This window comes from Cupressus sempervirens, chromosome 11 (assembly GCF_028749045.1).
Source record: "Cupressus sempervirens isolate cs-2001-9-10 chromosome 11, ASM2874904v1, whole genome shotgun sequence".
NCBI lineage: Eukaryota > Viridiplantae > Streptophyta > Pinopsida > Cupressales > Cupressaceae > Cupressus > Cupressus sempervirens.
Window position 1 is genome coordinate 102,986,355 of NC_143128.1, and position 25,212 is coordinate 103,011,566.

At 35.7% G+C, this 25,212-nt stretch overlaps 1 protein-coding gene across 1 annotated transcript in view; it reads left to right on the forward strand.

Moving 5' to 3' along the window:
* The window catches only part of LOC149528413 (DENN (AEX-3) domain-containing protein), an 80,783-nt gene that overhangs the window by 10,767 nt on the left and 44,804 nt on the right, over positions 1-25,212 (forward strand). Inside the window, exons 3-6 of the mRNA XM_089809495.1 lie at positions 16,309-16,512; positions 19,482-19,565; positions 23,600-23,659; positions 24,013-24,057. Of these exons, the coding sequence (XP_089665621.1) occupies positions 16,309-16,512; positions 19,482-19,565; positions 23,600-23,659; positions 24,013-24,057 (393 nt within the window). The remainder of the gene's footprint in view (positions 1-16,308; positions 16,513-19,481; positions 19,566-23,599; positions 23,660-24,012; positions 24,058-25,212) is intronic.

The following is a 25,212-nucleotide window of genomic DNA, read 5'->3' on the forward strand; positions in this document are numbered from 1 at the left end:
GGAGTTCGATAGACATACTTAGGTGAAGAGAGCTCTAAGTGAGTAAATAGAGGACTTGACTTCCTAGGATTGTTGTTCAAAGGGAGAAATGTGAAGTGCTCTTCTCTATAAGGGAAAAGTTCGAAGTGAAATTCCTTGTAACACATTATTCTGTTTGAGAGAGAATTGAGGTGAAAGCCTTTGTACCACCCTCTCACTTGGATCATGGTGGTTACTATTTCACATATGATATGTAATGAAAGGTGATGATCTTTCATTGACATATATAAACAAAAGGTAACCATTGTAAGGTGATGGCCTTATAAATGGTAACAAACATATCATGATTAGACTTCATTAAGTTGTTGTCCCAAAGTGCTGGATATCATGATACTTGGCATGGTAGAGTTCATGATATAGTGATTTCTACTTATCTGATCGACTTCATTAAGTTGTTTCGGAGTGCCGAAAATTAGATAACTCATATCCTACTAGGATATATCATATTCTTTTGATATGCATCAAGGATTGGGTGCCAGTGCACATCCAAAAAGAATATAAGTATGACAAACATCACAAGATTGACATTTCTTGTTGAATCTAAGTTGATGGATATATGTTGATATGCCATTCCAAAAATATCATATTGAGATGATATCTCTCCATATGCTTGAGAGCATAACGTGTTCTATAATCCTCCCTAGCTAAGAGGGAGTGTCAAAGTTGTAGCTTCAGTCGGATTAATTCGATCTGAGATACATTGTTGTCATTAGTAAGTCATCATTTCTTATATATATATATATATACATATATGTTGTGAGGTTTTCACACCATCGCTCCAAAATTTTGGGGACCCCCTTTTTTTAATTGCGTTAGCAATTTTTCGGTCCAGAGGTTTCAAATTTGAAGATTTCATGCCTTGGACACCTTCAGGGCCAGTGGGAGAGACTTAACTTTTTTTCACCCAGTTTCAACTTGATTTTTCAGAGCCACCAATTTCATCCTTAGGCCTAACAAAATTTTAAAGAGCAATATTTGGCAGGATAAAATTGTAAATTATTGTATAAATTTGGATAATTTTCAAAAAATGAATTTTTTGTTAAATTTGGTCTTTTGGAAAATCTAAATTATTTTTTGGTGAAGAAAATTAATTTTTGTGATGGTGAAATAAAATTGCAAAAATCGATTTTTGGCTCTAGAAGAAATTTTATTTTATTTTTGTCAAAAAAAAAATTATTGGCATAGCAAAATTGATTTGGGTAAAAATTGCAAAAAATTGGCTTTAATAGATTAAAATTGCCTTGAAAACTTTTTGCCTTTAATGAAATTGGTAATTTAATATTGAAAAATGGCTTTTGGTTAGCCAAAATCCAATTTTAATGACGTATTAATTACTAAATTTTCATTAAATGGAAATATTTAACACCTCTAAGGCATTATTTATTTTCTTTTTGCAATTTTGGTCCAAATGGCAATTTAAAAAGTTAATTTTCATCATGGCAAAATTAATTTTAGCTAAGTATTTAATTGTGGGCCATAATTTTGCATTAATTATTGTTTTTTCTTGCTCCCAGGGTCCAAGTCGGCTAGCTTGGGGGGAGTAAGAAAGTTGGGTATAAGAGGAGGCCTCTCTCCCATTTCTTCTTCACTTCTCACTTCTCCTTCTCAAGGCGTTGGTGATTTTGCAAGAGTAGATCTGCACTCTTCTTGCTTGGCGAAATTTGTGGGAGCCGAAATTTGCGGGAGTCGAATTTTGTGGAGGGTGAATTTTGTGAGAGCCGAAATTTGTGGAAGATAAAATTCTGATTTTTTGAAGAGGCTGCGATTTTTGCCCTAGGTTGGGTAATTTTATTTGGAGGTAAATTGCATGATAAATTTTTGATTTGCAAGGGATTTGAAGTTCTTAAGGTCAAGTCCTAATTCCGAAAAGTCGTTGTAAGATTATTGGTTAAGGTGAATTTTCATCATCTAGAGTTGCAAGGGGTCCTTAAGCTAACATCCTTCTTTCGTTCTAGTCTAAGGATTGGTCCTCTTGGTTCTTCTTGCCTTTTGGTCCACCACTCTACCATCTCGTAATAGGGCGACGAGCATGGAGGATTTTAGTGCAAGTAAGAATCCCAAGCAGGCAAACACTAAGAAAGACAAAGAGGATATGATGCCTAGAACTCCCCCCTTCTCGAAAATGAAGAGAATAACCGACACCAATATCGGTACAGTGGACATGATACGGATGAGGGACAGACTAAAGGAAGGACAAATCCCCCTTGGCAAAGAGGATATCAATGAGATAGATTTTGGATCGAGGTTGGATGAGTTGGGAAAGGTTGCCATCAGGAAAAAGGCATTTGGGCACTCTTTCCTCTCTCAGTACTTTTATTGGATTTGCGAAGGAATATGAGAAGGATCATGAAAGGATACTACAAGCAGCGAGCAGTGTGGCAAAGTCAGTAGAACTCAGGGCGAAGCACACACCTTGTCCTCCTATGGAAGAAGTTAATGAAAGGTTAGCTAAGTTCATTGCCTTAGCTAAGAAAATGAAAGAAAAGGGAAGATTTATATTAGAAGATCATTTGATCTAAGCCCAAGTGGCAATTTCCCTTTCTTCTAGAATAGGACAAGTGTCTATTTCTGATTGGCCACCATTTTGGTGCTTTCTCATTGGTTGCCACTTTTTTCATTGGTCCATTGATGAGGTGGCGGCTTCTCATTGGCCGATGGGGTGGCAACCCTAATTAGGGTTTTGAGCATCCAATCTGGATCGTTGATCTTGTTTTGATCTCCACCGTCCGTTGTATTTTTGGCCCCTATAAAAGGCCATTTGCTCTCATTTGTAAAATGTTGGAGAAATTGTTGTGAAGATAATACCAAAATTGCTCTCTTTTTCATTGTTGCGATTGGCATGTTGATTAAGAACATTGGGTGTTATTGCATGTTTTCTACTTCCACTTACTTAGATTTCCTTTCAAGTTGTTGAAGCAAATTTCATTTCAAGTTGCTAAGTAGGAGTGAAGTAGATGGATAGTTGTATGGTAGCATTGGTAAATGTTTGATAGGGATCAATACTAGGCCACTAGCATCCTAGCGGTTGGTTGGGAAGCTTTGTGTGGTAAGCTAGTTTATTATTCTTTTGAATCATTGCACTTGTGGAAGTGAGGCCGCTGGTCAGCTCTCATTAGGTCCGATCCCTGTCCATTTGCTAACCTTCCATTCATAGGAGTAGGAGTAGAATAGTGGGTAGTTGGGTAGTCGAAGTTTAGAAGGAGAAGTTAGGGAAGTTAGTCAAATATCAAATCACACCCATTCACCCTCCACCACCATCGCTTTCCCATCAACATTACCATTAGTAGACACATCCTCCATCACCACCACCATCAACATTATCTGCCTCCGCACATTTCACAAACCAAGTCACATCACCTCCATTCCACCAAAGTCCAAGTCATCCTTGAATGAATAGCATAAGGCCGCCTACATGATTACCAACAAATCACATCGATAAAACTGAGTGAGCATCCACAAGAGTAAGGAACATCGGAGTTATTCTCATATCCCATGAGCAATAACTTTTCAAGAGAGGAGTTGCATGTTTGATATCTTATATCGAATATTCAAATCCTAATATGTTATGTAAGTGATACAAAACTCGCATCAACAATATACATATACATATACAATACAATTATTTATTTTTATATATTAATTAAATGATGGTTAAACCTTAGAGACATGTTTCTTCATGAGACATGTCTTCTCTCATATTTATATGAGATTCAAATCGGCATTTGGAACACATATATAACAATGGCAATGTTAGTACATTTGTAGAAATGATCCTTAAATCACAACACATGGGAGGTGGTTAAGGCATGCCATTAATCTCTAAGGAGGTGTTGACCACCAATTAAACAATCTCTATGTTGGCCTTTACTTTGAGTTTGTGACCAAGGAAACTGTTAGGAAAGCTACATGCAGAAATGCCTTCCTAATGCCAATTTACAAGGGAAATAATAAAATTGCAAATCTACTTCAGTATATTGAGATGCACAGAAGAAACGAGAACATAGAAAATTAAGCAGACAAGATAAACCAAGTAGACTAGATTTAACGTGGGAAACCTTTCCGGGAAAAATCCCATCACCCAAGAACCCGAGCAACTTCTTTGTATCACAGTAATCAATAGTACATACAATGGAGTATGAATTCTTGCACATGCTCACATGCTCAAATTGTGTTACAATCAACTGGACTTTCACCATGCAAGTCCAAAGAAACATGCAACAATTTATACACATTACAATTCGTTATGAAATTTGGTGCATTAACTGTTTCAGATGTAAATAGTTACTGTAAGCCTTGTGTTGGCAATATGATCAGATATATGTCTTGATAGTTGTCATTTATGGCAACATGTATTCAGAATTTCATTTATGCATTTAGAGTTAGAAAATTGTCTTAGGCAGTTTGCAGTAGCGTAGAGACATATGTTAAGTGTACAAGCGACTCGTTGAGAGTTAGATCATGCGCAATTGAGGAAAGCTCTATGACAGTGTCATGATGACGTATACCAATGCGCAGGTGTGTACGGACAATACGGTGCAAGCTACAGTTAAAATACTAGTGCATGTGTTTCACAGTACAAAACAAAGCATAGCAGAGAATTGGATAGTACGGCTTTAAGAATTATTTTGGTTACAAAATAATTACTAAGCCATGATGAGTCGACTATGTGGATATTATTCCATAGGTTATTTTATATAATGTCAAGCGTGTGAAGACATGAAGGCCGACTGAGTAGAGATTTGTAAATATGCAAGGTATAAGTAATGATCTTATCTTGCGCAGATAATGTGTGCCATATGTGCTATATGTGGAAGCTATATGATATGCAAACTATTGTGCGAATTATTTGAAAGATGTGCGAGCCTTATGTGATGTATGATCAGAAGAAGTGTGAAGTACAACAGTGAGTAAGTATTGTATATATATCTACTCTTGTGAAGAACTAAATTGTATAATTGCATGTTGGGCAATGGGCTCTTCTTGCATACATTGTATATGTTCTACCATCTCCTAACAGGGTCGAGGCAACTCCTAACAAGGCCTAGTATATGTATTTCATAGAACTCCTAACAGGTTAATATCCTTAACATGATCCTATTGTTTAGTAAATCATCTAGTGGTATCATCCCCACCAAGGTTCTCCCTTGGCCAGGGTTTCCCTAGTTAACAAATAATGGTGTTATGAGTTCTCTATGTGCATGGTTATATTTATTGTTTAGTATTGTTGGTTTACTTTCATATGCAAGTCATAAAGTAATTAACAATATTCAGTTGTGGGCAAAAGTTTGTAGAATATTGATTCACCCCCCTGCCCCCCCTCTTAGTATTATCTATTTCTAACAATTAGTATTAGAGTAGAGTTACTTTGAAGAGGCTTAAGAGTGTAAGTAAGATCTCTGTAAATATAGAATAGTTGAAGAAAAATCTTGAAGCTCTTGAATAGATTGACCTTCTTATTGAAGAAAGAGACCTGAAAGATAGGTATGAAGATGCAAAAGTTTACATTGGCAAATTGAAAGATAAGATTGATGATTTGAAATCTGGCAAAGACTCAATTGTGTAGACTAGTGACAATGATAAGGTAGGAAATCTCAAGAAAGAAAATGAGATCTTGAAACATGAGTTGAAAATTATTGAACTTAAGTTGAGTCTCAAGAGTAATGACAGTAAAAGTGAGCCTGATCTAAAATCTGAGAATGCTGACCTTAGATCCTAGTTGAGTCAAGTGACATTTGAATTAGATTCTATCAAGATAGAACATGCGATGTTGGAAAAGTACAACATTATCGTGAAAGGAGAGTTGACACAAGCCAAATAGTAGTTAGAGAAACTTTACACAAGTTTTGAGAAGATTGATGAACAAATATTTCACCAGAGACCCCATTATGACAAGATAGGTCTTGGATACCTTATTGGAGAAAAGTCAGCAAAGAAAGTTGAGATTAGGAAAGAACCAGATTCTATTGTAGAAACCCCTAAGGAAAAAGATCCAATGGTCTGAAGAAGTTGAGAAAATTGATTTGTCTGAGAAATTTGATGAACCTAAGATAACAGAGCAAGTTGATGAACCTAAGAAAGTTGATTCATCCAAAGAGGTTAGATATGAATTTAGAGGTAGAGGTAGATGTTTGATATGTAATGGAGTTAGACATATGAAGAGAGATTGCATAGGTAAGTCTTTTAAACCTATTACTAATTTCTATTATTATAGTTGTCATGGTTATAGACATGAAGTAGTAGAATGTAAGAAACCTAAATTTGATGGTAATAATGGGAATAGTAGAATGTTTAGGAACACTAACTTTCCAAGTAATGAAAAAGGTAGATCCCAGAGCAGATCCATTGATGGTAAGAAACCTAATGGTGAAAGAAAGCAGATTATATGTTACAAGTGTAACAACCCTGGACACATTGCAAGGAATTGTGGAGCACTTGAGAATCAGAATGGAACTAACCAGAGGAGAAATGCATCTGTATGTCAGTTATACAATAACTTTGGACACACAACAAGATTCTGTAGAATGGACAAAAGGGACTATTACAGGAATCTTAATAATAGGAGGAACAAAAACAAGAATGGCAGAAGAAGTGAAAATGACAGTGACAACAGTCAGAAGGAAGCAATTAAGGAACATGTTGATGAATTCAAGGAAGCATTTGTGAAAGCTTGTAATCCAGAGAGCTCTTGTACAGTTTTGGAAGAATAGCTCTTATGATGCATTTGAAGGGAAGTTGAAGTCATAGAGTGTTTGTGACTCATCCTATTTGAATTAAGCTATTTTAGTAGTAGCGAAACATCAGTCGGTCAAAACTGATGTTAGAGAGAGAGTTGGAAGTTGCGCAGTTAATAGAAGGTAAAGGACATAGAGAAGAAGCTATGGTCAAGTTCGCAAGTCTAGATACGATCGCAGTGAGCAGAAATTGAGAATTCAAGCTTACTAGTAAACAAAGACAGTATTTGAATCTATGGTAGATGCGCATTTAATGCGTAGTGCAATTGGAAATGATTTAAGGATCATAAGCAAAGATTGTGTGTACCAGTTGTTCATGCGAAGTGCCTTGAGCGAATTGAAGAGCAAGTTGACAACGAATTGAAGTGTGAAGTAAAGGTTGTGAAGTGAAATGTTGCAGAAGCCCTAAATCATGATTTTAAGGTATTTTACAAAGTTTGAATCTAGTTTTCTAGTATTTATAGTTATAATTCAATGGCTAGTCAGAATGTATATGATGTGAGTGATAGACCATGGTATGTATTCAAGAAACATCTGTTTGTATCGCTAGTGGATGACCTGTTGGGCGCATTTTCGTAAGTTCTTGAGAATGTGCTACATTTTGAGGATATCAGAAGCTATATCCATTGCAAGATAGAAAGTATTGGTGATGATGACATTCATTAGGATTTGGGAAAAATGTGTAATAATGACCTAACCTTGAAGTTTGAGTATGCGCACCTAGATGGCTTAAATCTAGTGAAGTATATGTTTTATATGAAGTTTGATAATCAAGATTGGACCCCAATTATTTTGAGTAGGGTACACAATGATATGTTGTGGCTAGGTGATGCATAGGTAGTTATTGACATTGACCTAATTCATAAGGTCACAGGATTGAGTAATGAAGGTTGTAATCCTGTTAATGAGAAGAATGTTAGGAATGTGTAATCCTGTTAATGAGAAGAATGTCAGGAAGATGGTCGAGACAAACTTGAATACAAGGTTTGATGGAAGAAACATAAAGGTAGACTCCATTCAAGACAAAGGAGTAAAGCTACTAAGCAAGATATTAGGGTACAATTTCAACCATGGATCAAGGGTTACCTTAGTACCAGCCGGATTTTTGCATGTAACTTATGTCATGGCAAGGCAAGGAAGAAAAGTTAATCTGTGTGAGATTATTAGATTGCAATTGTTGGATAACATTGCAAAGTTGAAGAGGACAAAGAGTGCAGTTTTTAGATTTGAGTCCCTACTGACTCATTTATTCTTTTATGCTACAAAGAAGTTTCCCGGAATGAAAAATTGGGATAGCAACGAGTGCACAATGAAGATGGTGATTCAATGCTACAAATCAAAGTTAGAGAATGTCAGAGTTAATGACATAGATAGGATGCTGAAGAGTTTTCAGAGAGAAATGAAACAGAGGTATAGAATACCTACCTTCATGGTGGAGAAATATAAGGATGAACGATGCTTCATGGTGGAAATTGGTAACACCTGTATGGAAGTTGTGATACCAAGGGTAAAGTTCATAGAGCCCATAGGATATGAGATGAGCGCAAAGTTCAAAGAAGGGTATGCACAGATCATACTCCAGTTAGAGGACACAGAGTGCTCTAGATGAGGAACTTATGACGAGAAAATGAGAAGAGTTCAATCAGACCTACACAGCAAAGAGAGCAAGAAGAAAGTGGAGAAGGTTATTGATTCTATCCTTAAGGAATCAAGAATGACAAGGGAAGATTTTAATGAAGTCAAAGGCATTGCGCTGGAAATGAAAGCCAGTGGACAGATTGAAGTGATTGCAACAACTCCTATTGTTGGTGCAGGACCTTCAGAAGGTGTGATAGTAGCACAACCATGTGCGCAAGCCCTTATTGCACCTTACATAGCAGTTGCACCAGTGTAGCCATTAAGAAAAAGAAGTGACCAACTTAGAAGGCAGCCAGAGGTGGAGGTACTTATTGTGCAGAGAAAATCAGAGAGATTGTTGAAGGTGAAGTAAGAACCTGTACAATCAACCAAGAAAAGGGTCAAGCAGAGTACTAGTAGACCAGGCAAGAGGAGAAAAACTATGCAAGTAAGTGAATCAAAGAGTTCTGAGGATGAAGCTGGAGATAGACCAGTAGTGCAAGATGTGTAGGAAGGCAGAACTGCAGTTGGAAAAAGAGCATGGAAACTAAAGGTATAGAATCTTAACATGCAGATAACAAATAATGATAATTTTGTTCAATTGAATAAGTATTATAGTTTGTATAATAATATGGATAGAAGGCAATTAAATGCGTGTGCGAGAAACATGATTTTGAGGTATAAGAAGTTTGAGAACATTCAGAATCAGTTACCAGAAGATTTGTATAATAGGAAGAAGAGAGTATTGGAAGAAGATCTGAATATGAGGATCTCAATGATAAATAAACTGTGTGAAGTTGACTCCAAGGAGGATTCCGACAGAATTCTGAAGGGTATTGAGCCTTTGCTGAGGAACAAAAGAAGAGCAATTCTTCTGATGGGAGGCAATTATGAAGATGTTAGGAAAGAAACAGAGGATGCAATTGTAAAATACATGACCACAGTGCCAGAGGTAAGTGTGCAATCCAAACCTATGAGCCCAGTCTATGTACAAGCAAGTACACCTTCTAGTGAAGGGGAAGAAGCAGAGGAGACACAACAGGCACTTTTACCACCACACATTGTTATGGGTATTGAATCCATGCAAGTGGATAGTACACACATAACTGTGGACACAAAATAAAACCCATTTGCAGCCTATGGCCAAACTATTGTTGGCAATATTATAGCTTACTCCAACTTAGATGATGATGGAGAAGAGGAGAAGAAGAAGAGGAGTAGAAAAAGAACAAAGAAGAGAAGAAGAAAGAAACATAAAGGTTAGCAGAAGAAAAAAAAATAAAGGAAGAAAAGACAAAGGAAGGGGAAGAGAAGAAAAATAAACTAGAAGAAGAGGAGAAAAAGAAAAAGGAAGAAGATGAGAAGAGAAAGGAAGCAAAAAAGAAAAAGAAAGAAGAAGAGGAGAAGAAAAAGGAAGATTTTGAACTTACTCATAAGTGGAAGATTGTAATTTAAGAATCAACATTCTTGCCCAATATAAAACATGTGGAGTCAGAAATTGGGAAGGTAGTGTTCTAGCATGAGGTTGACATACCTTATGTAGCCCCAATAGTTATATCTGTTGCAACAACTAGCCCATCGGCAACAATATTAGATGATGAAGATCAAAAAGGATTTATGAGCTCACTGAGCAAGTTGCTTGAAAAGAACAAATTAGTAAAGTCTTTGGAGAAGACATTAATTGAAGTCATGGATAGAATGCAGAAGATAGTTACTACAACTGTAGCAAATCAAGACTTACAGTCAAAGGCCAAGGAGTTGGTGAAAACGTTTGATGAGGAATTCACAACTTTAGCAGAGGTAGCTTCAGCGCAAGCACAGGCTAAACATGATACAACACTATTTAATACAGTATGCACCAATGTGAGGAATGATCTAAAGGCACTTGATGGAAGCATCAAGGAATTGAGAAGGCACATTGATAAAGGAAAAAGGTTGTATGGACAGTGTGCACTGTCATACAAGTACCTGACTAATTTTGAGAACCAAATAAAGGGTAAGTTGAGTGAACTTGAAACACACACTGCTAAGTTACAACTCCCAGAGACCAGTATTTAGGACTGTGGAGCAGAAGTTGAGAAGATACATGATGTGATCAGAGGCTTGGAATCTGATAAGGAGAAGGCAGCAAAGAGATTCTCTAGTCTTAGAGAAATTTTGTCAGCAAAGATCAACATTTTGCAGAGGCAATTGGAGGAATGCCTTGCAGCAAAGACTTTCTATGACAAATTTGCCTATACTGACTTGAGTGAGTTGAAGTGGCATCTTGTGCACTATGCGCACTAATCAGTATTTCAGATACAATGAAGGAGAATTGGAAGAAGGAAGTGGAAAGACTGAAACTTGTATATGCAGATTGCTTTTCTAGAATATCAAGTTGATCAGCAGCAGGCCACCCAATTTTTGTTGATAAAGTTTTGACACCTTTGCCATTGATGTGAAAGGGGGGGGGGTAATATGTAAAGGAAAATTGTATAGTTGTAAGTTGTATATTGTATATGTAAGGGGGAGTACACTCATGTATCAATGTAAAGGAGTGATAAGGACTATAATGATCCATCGGAACATGAATAAAATTGTTATGTTTTGTGTAGTTACTTTTATTTGTTTTTGACCATGTATGACATCATTTTGGGACTTAGTCAATTTTGCCAAATTTTGCCATCAATGTCAAAGGAGGAGATTGTTGGTAATATGGTTAGATAGATGTCTTGATAGTTGTCATTTATGGCAACATGTATTCAGCATTTCATTTATGCATTTAGAGTTAGAAAATTGTCTAAGTGTTAGATAGTTTGCAGTAGTGCAAATAAATATGTTAAGTGTATGAATGACTCGTTGAGAGTTAGATCATGCACAATTGAGGAAAGCTCTATGACAGTGTTATGATGACGTATGCGAGTGCGCAAGTGTGTACGAACAATACGACGCAAGTTACAGTTGAAATACCAGTGCGGGTGTTTTACAATACAGAACAGAGCATAGAAGAGAATTGGATTGTACAACTTTAGGAATTATTTTGGTTACAAAATAATTACTAAGTCATGATGAGCTGACTATGTGGATATTACTCCATAGGTTATTTTATTTAATGTCAAGCGTGTGAAGACATAAAGGCCAATTGAGCAGAGATTTGTAAATATGCAAGGTATAAGTAAAGATTTTATCTTGCACAGATAATGTATGCCATATGTGCTATATGTGGAAGTTGTATGGTATGCGAAGTATCTGAAAGATATGCAAGCCTTCTGTTATGCGAGTTTTGATGTATGATCAGAAGAAGTGCAAAGTACAGTAGTAAGAAAGTATTGTATGTATATCTACTCTTGTGAAGAATTGAATTGTATAATTTCATGTTAGGGCATTGGGCTTTTCTTGCATACATTCTATTTGTTCTACCAACTTTTGACAGGGTTGAAGCAACTCCTAACAGGGTTGAGGCTTCTAACAAGGTCTAGTCCTCTAACAAGGACTCGAGACACTATATGTATTTCATAGACTCCCAACAAGGTCAATATCCTTAACAAGATCCTATCGTTTAGTGAATCATCTAGTGGGTATCATCCCCACTGGGGTTTTCGCTTGGCCAGGGTTTCCCTAGTTAAGAAATAATGTTGTTATGAGTTCTCTATGTGCATGGTTCTATTTATTGTCCAACATTGTTGGTTTACTTTCATATACAAGTTATAAAGAAGTAATAACAATAATCAGTTGTGGGCAAAAGTTTGTAGAATATTGATTCACCCCCCCTCTCAGTATTATCTATTTGTAACACCTTGGTCACTCCTCCAGTCGATAGTCCTGATGGTCACTCCTCCATCCAACCGGTCTTCACTCGGACACAACTCGTACGGTGACTCCATAAGTTATATTGTATATCACTGGCTCCTTCGTTCATATTGAACCCCCTTGGATGTCTTGACTTCACTTCCTTAGATGGTCACTCCCCTAGATGGTGACTCCTGTGGCATTGGGTCACTGCCTTCGGCATCAAGACACTCCCTTTGGCATGGGTCGCTTCCTTTGGCATTGGGTCACGCCCTTCAACTTGGAGTCACTCCCTTCGGAGTCGGGACACTCCCTTTGACATCTAGTCACTCCCTTTGGCATCTGGTCACTCCCTTCATTAGGACACTCTCTTCAACATTGGGACACTTCCTTTGACATGAGGAGACTTCCTTCAGCCTAGACACTCCCTTCATCCTCGGATCACTTCCTTCGGCTTTGGATACCATGCTTCAGAGTACCAGCTTCACTGTACCACTTCAGCGGACATACTGTCTTCACCATTGGGTGGATCTTCGCTATATGACTTGGCAGCTGACACCCGTACAGTGCCTTACTGTATGTTGGACTCACCAAATTTTCACCGTATGGTGAGCACCGTACGATCCATGTACAAAGTCATTCCTAACAAAAACTTGCCCCTTTAGCAGATTCCTTTCTAAATGCATGCTTTCAAACCCATGGCATCAGTTTAGATTGAGCTTTGATCATAATACAGAGGGCAGAATTCTTGGCTAAAGGGGAATTATGCTGGGCGAAACTCCTCTAATAAGAGGAATTCCACCACCTTATGGCAGTTCTTTAAATTGCTAATTGGCCCAACGTTTCACCAATCAGATCACTTAAACTCTTTTCTTCTCTTTCGAATTCAAATTACAACAAAACAATGTGGAATTCATGGTAAGGCAGATATTCCTCTGACAGGAATTTCAGTGGCAGAAATCCTCTCATCAGAGGAATTATGCCAGCATTACTGGTGATCAAGAAACCTCTTTCACAACCTCAAAATCTTGCCATTTCGTCCTTGACTTTCTTTTCTAACTCAGGCTTAACTGAATCAAGAAACTTGTCCCAAATGAGGGTGGAGATTTTAAATTCGGAGGATTTCTAGGGGATGGGCTTCCTCAAATCAGAGCAATTTTACCACTTATGGGTTCACTTCTTTCATTACAACACCAAAAAAAATTTACTCCTTCCACAAAACTTGACAGATTTCTCATAATCCATGCTCAGCAATGTGAGTTAGACCAAGTCTTGGGGTGGAAATTTGGAGACAAGGGGATTTCACAGGGCAGAATTCCTTCATTATTTGTGATTTTAGGTTAGGTATATTAGGAATACATAATCTTCCTTTATAGTACGTAAATCCATTGTTACTTAACAAGTAGTTTTCTATTGATCTTTCAGTGGACATTAGGGCATTGATTTTTAAGGCGTTCATAAATTAATTTAAAATGATCATCAATAGGTAACTTAGATTTGATATCTTGTTCAAATTGACTTCTAACCAATGTCCAGGCATAAACACATAATTGTTTTTGACTTAGGGCATCTGCTGCTACATTTTCCTTTCTAGGTACATATTGGTGGTGAAATCATATTCTATTAACAATTCCATCCATCTTCTTTGTCACAAAATAATCTGAGGTTGAGTAAATATGTGTTGAAGACTTCGGTGGTCTGTTTCCTAATAAATAATGTCTCCAGGTCTTTAATACATCGACAATACCTAATCGTTCAAGGTCATGGATAGGATAATTTCTTTCAGCAGGTAATAATTTTCTTGATTCATAACATGCCACTCGACTGTCTTGCATTAAAACACCACCTATGCCTGAGCCACACGCATCTGTAACTATGACAAAAGGTTTATTATTAAAATTTGGAATGCAAAGAATAGGTGCTGAAGTTAACAATGTTTTTAATGTTTGAAAAGCACTATCACATTCAAGGGTCCATTTATAATATGCTCTTTCTTATGGTCTTGCTTGTTAATTAATCCTTGAACTTTTTCATTCCGCAACTTGTCCTCTCGTTAAAATTTTTTGCTAAAGGATGCTAACACTGTGGAAGTTAATAGGTTCTCTTGTAATTTCATTTTACTCTATATATATATATATATATATATATATATATATATATATATATATATATTTAAATTGAATAGTGAATTGAGGTAATGAATTGTACAGTTTTAGCCTTTTTCTGTTAAATTTAACAGATTACCATTTCAGATACTAGAATTAGGGGCACCTTTATTTTAAAACTTATCAACCCTAATAACCTGGCTCTGATACCAAATGCAAGTTCAGTAATTTCTTATTATGCAGAATTAGTTTTTACCATTCAATAATAAATACATTTAAAGTTAGATAACTCATTCATGCATAAATACTAGAGGTAAAAATAAATAATTTACATTCGTGCATATTTTTTTTTAGTGACAATGAACATAAGCAATAATATATTAATATACAACTATAAATTAAGTTTGGAAAATTTAAAAGAAGAATTGCTTAGATTATATGAATTTAATACATATCTGTGAGTAGTTAACAGAAGCTAAATATTCTGGCGGAGAGCCGCACAAGAGGATCCGTACAGGTCTCCGTTCTTCAGACAAGTAAGCATTCACAGGAGAAACACGATTCTTACTTAGAACCCTACATACCTTCACGGTATGAAATAAAAACACAGCCCTGGTTAGGACACTCCCAGGTGTACGCTGTACCCTGAGTTGGACACACCCTGTGTGCCCCCTTCTCCAATGCTCCAATTCCAACAAAGACCTTCACTATGCACCCTGTATGCTCACTGCATGAAATCTTTTCTTTTCTTTTTTTTGTCCTTCTCTTTTCCATTAATTTAACACATATAAATAATTGTTCTCAGGTATACCCTTTCATAACAATCATAATAAATTTTAATTACATTTATCTTTAGCTTTAATCATAATCTATTTCCACGGGAAAAAGTCCTGTAACAGATGGTGTGGAAATTACACATGTACCATGTACCTTCAATAAATGTGTGTAGGAAAATAGTTTTATCTCCTCCATTTGACTTTGCATGTGTTGATCCTCGCTTCTGATAAGTAAAATGCTTGACAAATGATTTCACTTTGTTAAATTGGTTAAGGACTCTTCTGTCAGGGCCAGTCATCTTTTCCCAATTTCTGATCTTTTATAAAAGTTATTCCTTTCTCTTGCATCTGCTTATTTCAAGGACCTCAGTTTTTCTTTTCTTGATTTTGAGATGGTTACATGAATTTCTTTTAGTCCATTCCTGTTGTTTGCATGTCTGTTGACTATAATGTATCATTCTGGCCAAATTTGGGTGTAACTATGTTGCCATTACCATGGATTTACAACTACAGACCTCTAACTAATAAAGAAAAACTTAAAATTGTGTTCTGAAGAGCCAAGCTCTTTTGTGGAACACAAGATCTTTGCAGAATTTCGTCACTAACCTGGTTTTTGGTTGCTAGGAAGGTACTGGAGTTTTACTCCCAGCTGATTAGGTGGACTGGTTTATATTGATCACTATTTCTGAACTTGTATTTCATGCATAATGCAAATTACTCGAGTGTTTGATGGACATGGATTAGGTTTTCTTAAAAAAGAAATTGCCTAGTAGATGATGAATTCTGAATATTTGAGTTTCAGTGAAAAATATATTTGGAAAAAATATGCAGATACGATAAAAATTCTAGAGTATAATTTAGAATTAAAAATAAATTTTATAAATATTTTGTTATTCATTTATACAAAAAACATGCTCCTACAGTTGTTACAGTGGTCATGAAGAAGATCATTACATTTTTAGGTGCACTCGAAAAATATAAATGAAAATGATCAGATCATCAGAGTATATTCACAAGATGACAATATAGACTTTTAGATCTCCTGTACAGTTTTCACCACTAAGAAGAGTATTGAGATTTCTATGCATTTCTGATTTAGTTTTTGTTATAGCTGAGGGTGTTTAATTTGATTTTTTAATCGTTATTTTTGCTATCTTACTAATCATATGAAGCTCTTTGTTTCAATAAGAAAATGATTCCCTGTAGTGTCACAAAGTGGCATCCTGGCCCGAATTTAAATATTTAATGGTCAAATATTTTTTATTGCTGCAGGAACGTAAACAACATCAAGAACCAAATTGCTTGTTCGAACATTTTCTTGTTGTTGGATTGCATTCAAACACAAATGTTGAGGCAACTGAGGCTGCATTTGCAAAGAGGAAGACATGGGAGACAGAAATGTCAAAGACTGCAAAACAAGTTGATGGAAGAAGACAGCCATATCGAGGCCCACCCTTGCCCACATTAGAACCTCAGGTTTGTGTTTTCAAGTCTCACTTTGTGTTGCATTCATAATAATCATTATTTCTTGTCACAAATTTGTATTGCCTTCTATTTCATTTTAAAATTAAAGAATAGAAAGCTGGGCCCAAGTAAGATATTTTGGTGGGTGGCTAATGGGAGATGTTATGGAAGTTGTGGGCATGGGAAATAATAATTTTTGTCAAAAATGGTTGCAATGGATTTCTTGTTGGACATAGTTAGCTTGGTATGATACAGAAGAGCTGTCCTCTTGGACACCCTGCTATATTTCCACTTTCAAACATGAAATATTATTTATGTCATCTGGCTTCTAGCATCATGAACTTACTTCGATTTTTTTATGGTTGTCCTGTATCGTTATCAAAACCTTTGTCTGTCGAATGAATTCAGAGAGAGTGATATAAAAGACCACACAGTGGTATAATATATATATATATGGATGAATTCTAGTTGTACATTCAAACGTTCTTTTTGCAGTGAATTAGGTTTTATGTGCCAGTAAGTAGGGTAGGTGGATTAGTGATAAGATAGGTCAACAGTTTGGCCTACATTTAGTACATGGATAGTGTGAAATTTTAACTCAAGGTTGTAAAATAGTGGAGGAGTTTCACCTTATGATGGGAGTGATAGTTTCGAATACTTTTGGTACTGCAATGCCCAAGAATTTTTAATCAAACATTTACAATAGAAAAACTCATGGGTTGTAATTTATCTGTTAAGCCCTTCTTGCATTAGTTAGAATTCAAATGAGAGTGCGAAGCTTCTCTTACCTAATTGGCTCCATGTTAGATTTTCCCTCCTTCAGACTACAATGTTGTGTTATACGTTTTACCTTTCTGATATTCTGATTCTTTTACACTTTAATGCTGTTTATTCTTCAAGATTCCGGACTCTTTTGGCCATACACAATTAATTTGTTAACAGCATTTACAATTTTGACTGGCAATGTTCATGATTCCAATGAAAATCATTACAATTACTGAATTACAAAATGTAGTTCATGAAACATGATTCAATGTTTATCCATCATCAAAAGGATTATCAAAAAGATATCAAGGAAAGCCCCTTTGCAAAGTGATAGGGTTTGGTAGTAGTCTTAAGTCTTGCCCAACCAATTCTTTTGGTTCAACTCTCTTGGAGTTATAACATTTGAATTTATTTTTTATGTTTTAAGGAATCAAATGTACTGGATTTTTTTTTTTTTTTGCCTTTTCAGTGAAAAGAAGGTGATGAGTTTTTCAGAGTTAAAGAACACCATCTTCAGCTTTAAATAGCATTGCTTTGCTGTTCTGGGAAAGAAGTAAACTTTAGTCTTTACAACTTCTTGTGGGAATCGACTTTTAGTTTTTATTTGCAACGTAGTCTTGCTAATCTTTTTCAAAACATTTTTTAAAAGTTGGTTTTATTACACAAAAAAGGAGTAACACACAAATTGAAATAACTCAATGAGCATTATACTATGTTGTGGGTTCATCACTTGCAGGCCCACAGCAGGTGCAAATACAGGTGTATGTGTGTGTGTGTGTGTGTGTGTGTGCACGAGTGCACGTGTGGGTGCAGGCTCACTGCATATAGGATGTGCTCCCACTCTCATTCCTGTGGGTGTGCCAGGGTGCTCAACCCCGTGCATCAGGGCACACCCACAGGGCTGGGTGCACACCCATCCCTCATCTGGGCACACAATCTTTCCTTTTGCAAGGGACCATACTTGGAGAGTGAATGGATTCTTTGTATGCTAGGATAACATTCTCCAAGTATGGTTCCTTACAAAAGGAAAGATTGTGTGCCCAGGTGCGGGCTGGGTGCACCCAGCCCTGTGAGTGTACCCGGATGCATGGGGTTGAGCACCCTGCCATACCAGGACTGAGAGTGGGAGCACAACCTGTATGCACCCAGCCTGCACCTGCACGCGTGCACACACGCATACACCTGCATTTGCAGCCTCTGTGGGCGTGCAGGGTATGAACTCGCAACATAGTATAATAGTCATTGAGTTATTTCAATTTGCGTGTGTTTCAACACTTTTATTTTCTAATTTTCTTATTTATGCTGGTGTTCCATATTACTAATTCCATGTATATTCACTATTTTGCATCTTGATTTGCCGAAAAAGCAATGTAGATGTATGTACTTCCATCAAGAATGATATTTTTGCAAATCTTTAAATTATTTATTGTAGCATGGTTGTTTGTCTCAGTCTCGCAGGTGTATTTACGATGATTATAACTACCTTTTTCTCTACAGTTTTTAATTTTTTGAATATGAGTACTTGCAATTATGTAGGGCCCAAAAACAAATTCTTTTCTAGTTTTTCTTGTATTTTTATGGGATTTGATACTTCAATTTGATTAATAGCAAAATGCACCTTGGAAAAGGCTTCCAGGTTTTCAGATTGTGTTTTCTTTTTTAAATAGATATTTCACCAGTAAATAGACATTCACTTAAACTTATTTTTTACTTTTGAACGGTTTACAGACATTCAATAGATAGTTCACCAGTAAATACTAAATACATATTATTATTTAGAATAGTAAATATACAGAAACTTAGTATATCTACACAACAACAATATTGGTGAAATGTTGAGATTCTTTCCTTTTTGAACCTTTATTTGGATGGAAATTTGTTTTTCAGTTCGTCTTCACTTCGTTAAGACAATAAAACTATATGAGTAGATTGCACTGTTGGTATCGGAGTCAGAACCATAGATAGAAAAAGTATATGACTTTTTCTAATTAAATATTTATTATTAATAGTACCTTATGTCTATAATAGATAGCAATTTGGATTTAAATTTATTGGTGAATTTTCTTTTTTAAGATTAATTTTGGCTTTTCTTATGGAGAGTAGGTTGTTTTTACATATTATGTGTTTTCCTAGTTTGAGGTAAATTATAGTTTTCCTTTTGTAAGAGTAGGTAGCTTACTCCATAGTCTAAAATGATATTGACTATTTTTGTGCAGATTCTTTTCAAATATCCACCAGGGAAGAGGTTAGCTATGAGGAGCAAGGACCTACCTGCATTTTGTTTTCCTGGAGGTGTTAAGGTATTTGTTTCAGCGCCCATATTTTTCTTTCCTTTCTGGTATTTTCCTATGTTACCTGGGGATGCGTTTCCAGCAAAAATTGACCCCGTCCCCACATCTCCCTGTCCCAGAAACTCGGAAACTTCCGGAAACTTTTCCCTTGGCTGTCCCATAAAATTAATGTTTCAGTTCTGAAAATTTGTTTGATTTCCACTCTCATGTGAACTCTAAAGTTAAATTATTTAACAAAAACATTATATGTTAAGGTTCTATAATTTATATAAGCATGCATTATCCATGTTTTTATATGAATATTTAAAATTTCCCTGTATATTTTAAATTTTCTCTACTTTTTATATAGCTGTTCCCACTGTCGTCCCCTGCCATCCCCTGCTCTGAGAAAAAAAAATCCGTCCTGGAAACCCGTTTCCCCATCTCGGAAACCTGGGGTAACATAGGTATTTTCTCACTTTATAGGTTTTTAGTTGTGTAATGAACTGTTCTGTTTGTAATCTTATTCTTGATGAGGATACTAAAGAATTTATCTAGGAATGGTGACAGTAGCTGGAATTTTTCCCATGGCAAACTTCTTCTGTTCTCATCTGTTCAGGGTGAGAATTGTTTAGTATCTGTTTATCAACATAGCTTGTTAACTTTTTGTACCGAGACTAACATTACCTAGAGTTTCAGTAGCGAAGGATTGTTTTTTTTGGTTTATTTTAATTCCTATAATGAAAATGAGATAAATGGATTATTTCTACTCCTTAGTAACTTCACCTCCTCTTGGGCATGTCGTTCGTTCAGCATTTGTTTATATCCATGTGCGCTATATCTGGGTGTCTATACAAAACAGAAAACATTAAGAGAGATTGTTGACTGGTTGCACAAAATAGAAAATAGGTTTCATCTATTGTAGTGCATGCTTGAAGTCGATCTCAGGGAGTGAAACTTAACAATAAAGCCAAGTTGATTAAATGCTTAACGTATCATGTTGATGGTCTAATGTGTTTTGAAAATTGCAGTTGACCATGAGAAAGGAAGATCCATTGCCAAGGATGTTGGGGCTGCTGAAGGCAATGGCTGAAGATGATGAATTGCCATATTCTTAATCATGTGGTGAAGGAATGAACCTCTCAACATTAGTCAATATTAAAGCGCCAATACAAGATGTGATGATATCATTGTAGAATGCCGAGGAATGAACTTTGACGATGGTGTGCCTAAAGAATGTGTCTGTGAAATACTCCTAATGCACCAATCTGTGATCCTGTAGAAGTAGAAATGATTCTTGTAATATATGTCTAGCACAAATGAGCATATGAAGATGGCTCTGTAGACTGATAACTTTGGATCTATTATATGCGGAATGAGAAAAGTGGGGGGGTTGAAAACATTTTAGGAGCTATGTCTGAAGGTGAGTGGTTTCTCATATATCTTTTTGTTGTAATATTAGCATCTAAGAGATGCTTAATATCTCTAACCATTGAAAGAAAATGAAAGAGAGCCATTATCCTTTTGCTAGTCCTTTGGATCCCTTAGAAAATCTTTATTTTTGTAGTTGGCCACTATTTGAAGTTGGACTACCAATTGCCTTTGATACAAGAAACATTATTGCCTGTTAATATTTTAATAGATGGGATATGCAAAAATAAAGTGCATCTCTATTTTGACCTTTTGGAAAGAATGATATCATAAGTGTGGAAAACCCTCTCACCACAAGGACCATGGCGGCTAGCCTTGATGATCATTGGTGAAATGATACCCTCAATTTACCGAGAGGAATCCTAAACTTGTTAGTCCAATGGTTTAGAATACAAATGTGGTGGGCAATGATGCCATCCGGAATATGCAGAAAATACTTTGAATAGAATCCCATCTTAGTGCCTTTTTCTCTGTTGAGGGGTAGAAATCTTCAAGTGATGTAAAATTTTTGTGATAAAATGTTTCCTCTAATCACGTTATTAATAAATTCTGTGTTGCACAGGATGTATCCCTTGCCCTAAAATAATGTTTTCATCCTATTCCATGTTTTTAGCACAGCAATACCGTAGGGGATGACCACAAACATATTTGAAATGCTAAGATGTCCCTGAAATGTGGCAAAACACCACTGCTATATAATGTGATGTATGGACATCCCAGGGACAGTTGGAAATTTTTGAGACATTCCTCAATTGTCCCAAGGATATCTGGCTGAACCTGATGGAAAAATGCTTTTTTCCTTGCTTTAAAACAAAAAATACAGTAATTAAAGGTAAACAAATCTGTAGGCATTTTGTAGGTGGGTGTGGCATTGATGGGTTGAGGGTTTTCTATTAGAAAAATCTAGAGAAATATATCATAAATGTAAGTTGGCTGTCATTGGCATGGCCCTGGTACCAACCCTTGCAACATGATATTGTTCATCCCATGACTGCTAGTTCCTTTCTTTTATTCAATTGTATGGCATGGACAAAGTTAACAAAAGATAGCTTGCTTGTTGATCCCTCACTTATTGCCTGCTGAACTGAAATTTGGGAGATTACCACAATTGACTAGATCTGGAATGCATTTGGAATTTGAAGGAATGCATTACAGTGTGGTATGCTTGAAAACAATAACTGATGAAGTTCATTGCTAATTCCATTCTTAATTGAAGTTAAGAGTACCCATATTTGAAATAAATTCTAAATCCCGGTTTCTTTAAAAAAAATCTCGTTTATTTTTAGTGATTAGTTTTTTAACTACAAATGAGTAGCAATAATTATGGGTTTATAAGATTTTACTAATATTCAATAGATCTAATTTAGACTTTAGTTTTATATATTATATTCTAAACAACACGTTTTATTGATTTTCCTTATTTTTCTGGAGGAATAGCCTAAATAGAATTGGAATTATATAGATTTATAGCCTAGTAGAATATTTTTATAATATACTTAATATATACTGTATGATAATATTGTACAACATATTTTGACGGGTCTTTAATGTAAACCTTGGACCTGCAGGACGTGATGGGGATATTAGGGACTATATGAACAATATCCTTAATACTTTGCAATTAATCTAGGTGTCTCATCTAGTCATTTAGCCGAAGTGTTAGTTTCTACCGGGGTCTTCTTATGCCCCACAATCTTGATATTAGCTCCTTGGAGGTGGAGGGGGACTCATTAAATATCTTTAAGCATCTCCAAAGGGCCTCTATCACTAGCTAGGCTGTAGATAACCTCACCAATGATTTCTTCTGTCTCATTTGTAGTCTTTCCCATGTGAAGATGGATCGCATTATTCTCATGTAATTATTTGGATAAAAATGTTTTTGTATTTTTTAAAATCATTCGGATGAAATGACTTGGTTCTTTTGCAAAATTATTTGTTAGACTGGGTAATGTCCTACATATCACTAGAGGCTTATCAAAGGATTTTGCCTTGAGAGATCTATTCTGCCCTTAGTTTCAGGTTTCCGGATTCTTGCAGATTTTTACTACCAATTCTTTTTCACCTTATTTGGCACATCATATGTAGTATGTACATCATGCAAGATTACTGGGAAAAATATCAATCCTTTAAATCACTTGAATTGGACTCAGCAAGGACTTGTGGAGATATCAAAAACTTGGGAGCAGTAACCCTACAATTCCATGATTTCCCCCTGTAAAATAATATAATCTTAAAGCAATTTGATGCACATGAATTGAAAAATGAGAGCACAATTCAGATTTGGATCTTTGTTATTAAACTGAAATGGGTTAATGAGGAGTTTGGGTACTTTGTGTGATTGACCTATTTCGGCTATCAAAAATAATTGTATAAGATCCATGATTTGAACAAAATAAATGCAATATTATACAATTATTTCGCAATATTATTTATTGCATTTTTCAATTCCTTTTTGGTAGCTTCAGGGAATTTTTCAGCATTAATTTTCTATTTTGGAGGTGTCATTTGAGTTGAGGCATCGTCTCATTATATCTGCATGCTGTATATTGTGTTGGGAAGGATTTACTTATTATACTTAGAGAAGTTTGAGCAAGATGAATCTTGAATTTGACTTTTCTGGATTTTTTGTACAGGCCCGCTTAATGGAAAGGACACCTTCAATGAGTGATCTGAATGAAGTTGTATATGGTCAGGTATGTAACTCTATCATAAATAGTCAACTTGAGGTTCTTATGGCTAAAAGATAGATGATTAAGGTGTTGAAACTTAAACATCTAATCTAATTTACTTGAATTTTTGCTTGAGTCAAATTTCTCTTTGTAGCCTAGTTTTGCTTTTCATTTTTTTGACATAAGTTCTTTTGCCTCATCATGCCAGCAGGAGTATTTACATTTATCTATATTGAGGCTTCTAAGAAATTTTCCCTTTAAAGTTCAAATTGGAAACATTCTCAATGTTCCAACTTTAGATGTTTATTTGGCAACTATAAATTAGATGCTAAGAAGCATTTTCCAAAAATATTAATTATTTGGTCTTGACTACACAGGACCACCTCAATCGAGATGATTTAGCATTTGTTTTTTCACTTAAGGTAAATTCTGTTCTTTATAATCAATCTCACCTTTTCTCATGTTTTTGCTGCCCTTATTTTATTCATGCAACTTTTGTGATCAATTTGGTTGCATGTGTTAGTGCAGAACGAGGCTTTTAAACAAGAAAAGATTCTTAGTAGTTGATAGTAGAACTATAGTCTATATCCATTTTATAGTGGAACAATCTAGTAAGGTTATAGGAATCAACAAGTTGATGTTTTATTTTCACTTCTTCCTGGTACTGCCAATTACAATATATCTATTTGACCTTAAATTCTTGACAGAAGCTGATTGATTATCAAAATTCAAAATATCAGTTACTGGCAAGAAGTCAAAAGCATGTTTGGAAGTTGGAACACATTCTTAGTTTATGAATTCAGAATGTCCTTACAATATCTCCAAAAGCCCTTTTAAAAATTGTCTTTTTAACATATTGAAAGATTTATTTGAAGATTCTGCTACGATATATATACGATGGGGATTCGGAATTTCCCAGGCCCTATTTGATAATAGATTGCTTATGCAATGCACCAGGAATGGATAATGAATCCATCTCTCTTTTAATTTCTGTATTTGTGTGTGTGTGTAAAATCTATGTTTTACCAGTTTGCCAGCCTGTAGGCCGAGATTGGGAGTTGGTGGTCCTGTCAAACAGGACTTGATTTGTGCCAGACAGGACTAAGTGTATTCTAAAATTATTTTTGGTGTTTTAAATTATTATTGGATTCATGAATGGTTGAATAGATCTGCAGTGCCTGAAGCATTGAGAAATAGCAGCAGGATAGATAAAAATAAAAAACTGTGCCCTTTCTTCTGGCCGTGGGAACCATTAAGCTTCTCACTCTTCCCTGCTTCTATACAATAAACAGATCAGTACCCAAAAATATACATCATAATACCTGTCTTTTGGATTTGATAGATTGCCCTTTGAGAAGAGAAACAAACCTAAAACCTCTCATGAAAAAATCGATAGCGTACCAAAGTTTTTCCTCAACCATAATTTTTCTGCTCTTAGCATTGTTCATGGCCCAACTTACAAGAATTTAAGTTATAGTTTCAAGTAATTTATTTTTAAAATTTTAAATTGAAATAAGCATATTGAATGTTCATAATTATTTTTTAGTTTTTCTCTTTAAAATACAAATTTATAAATA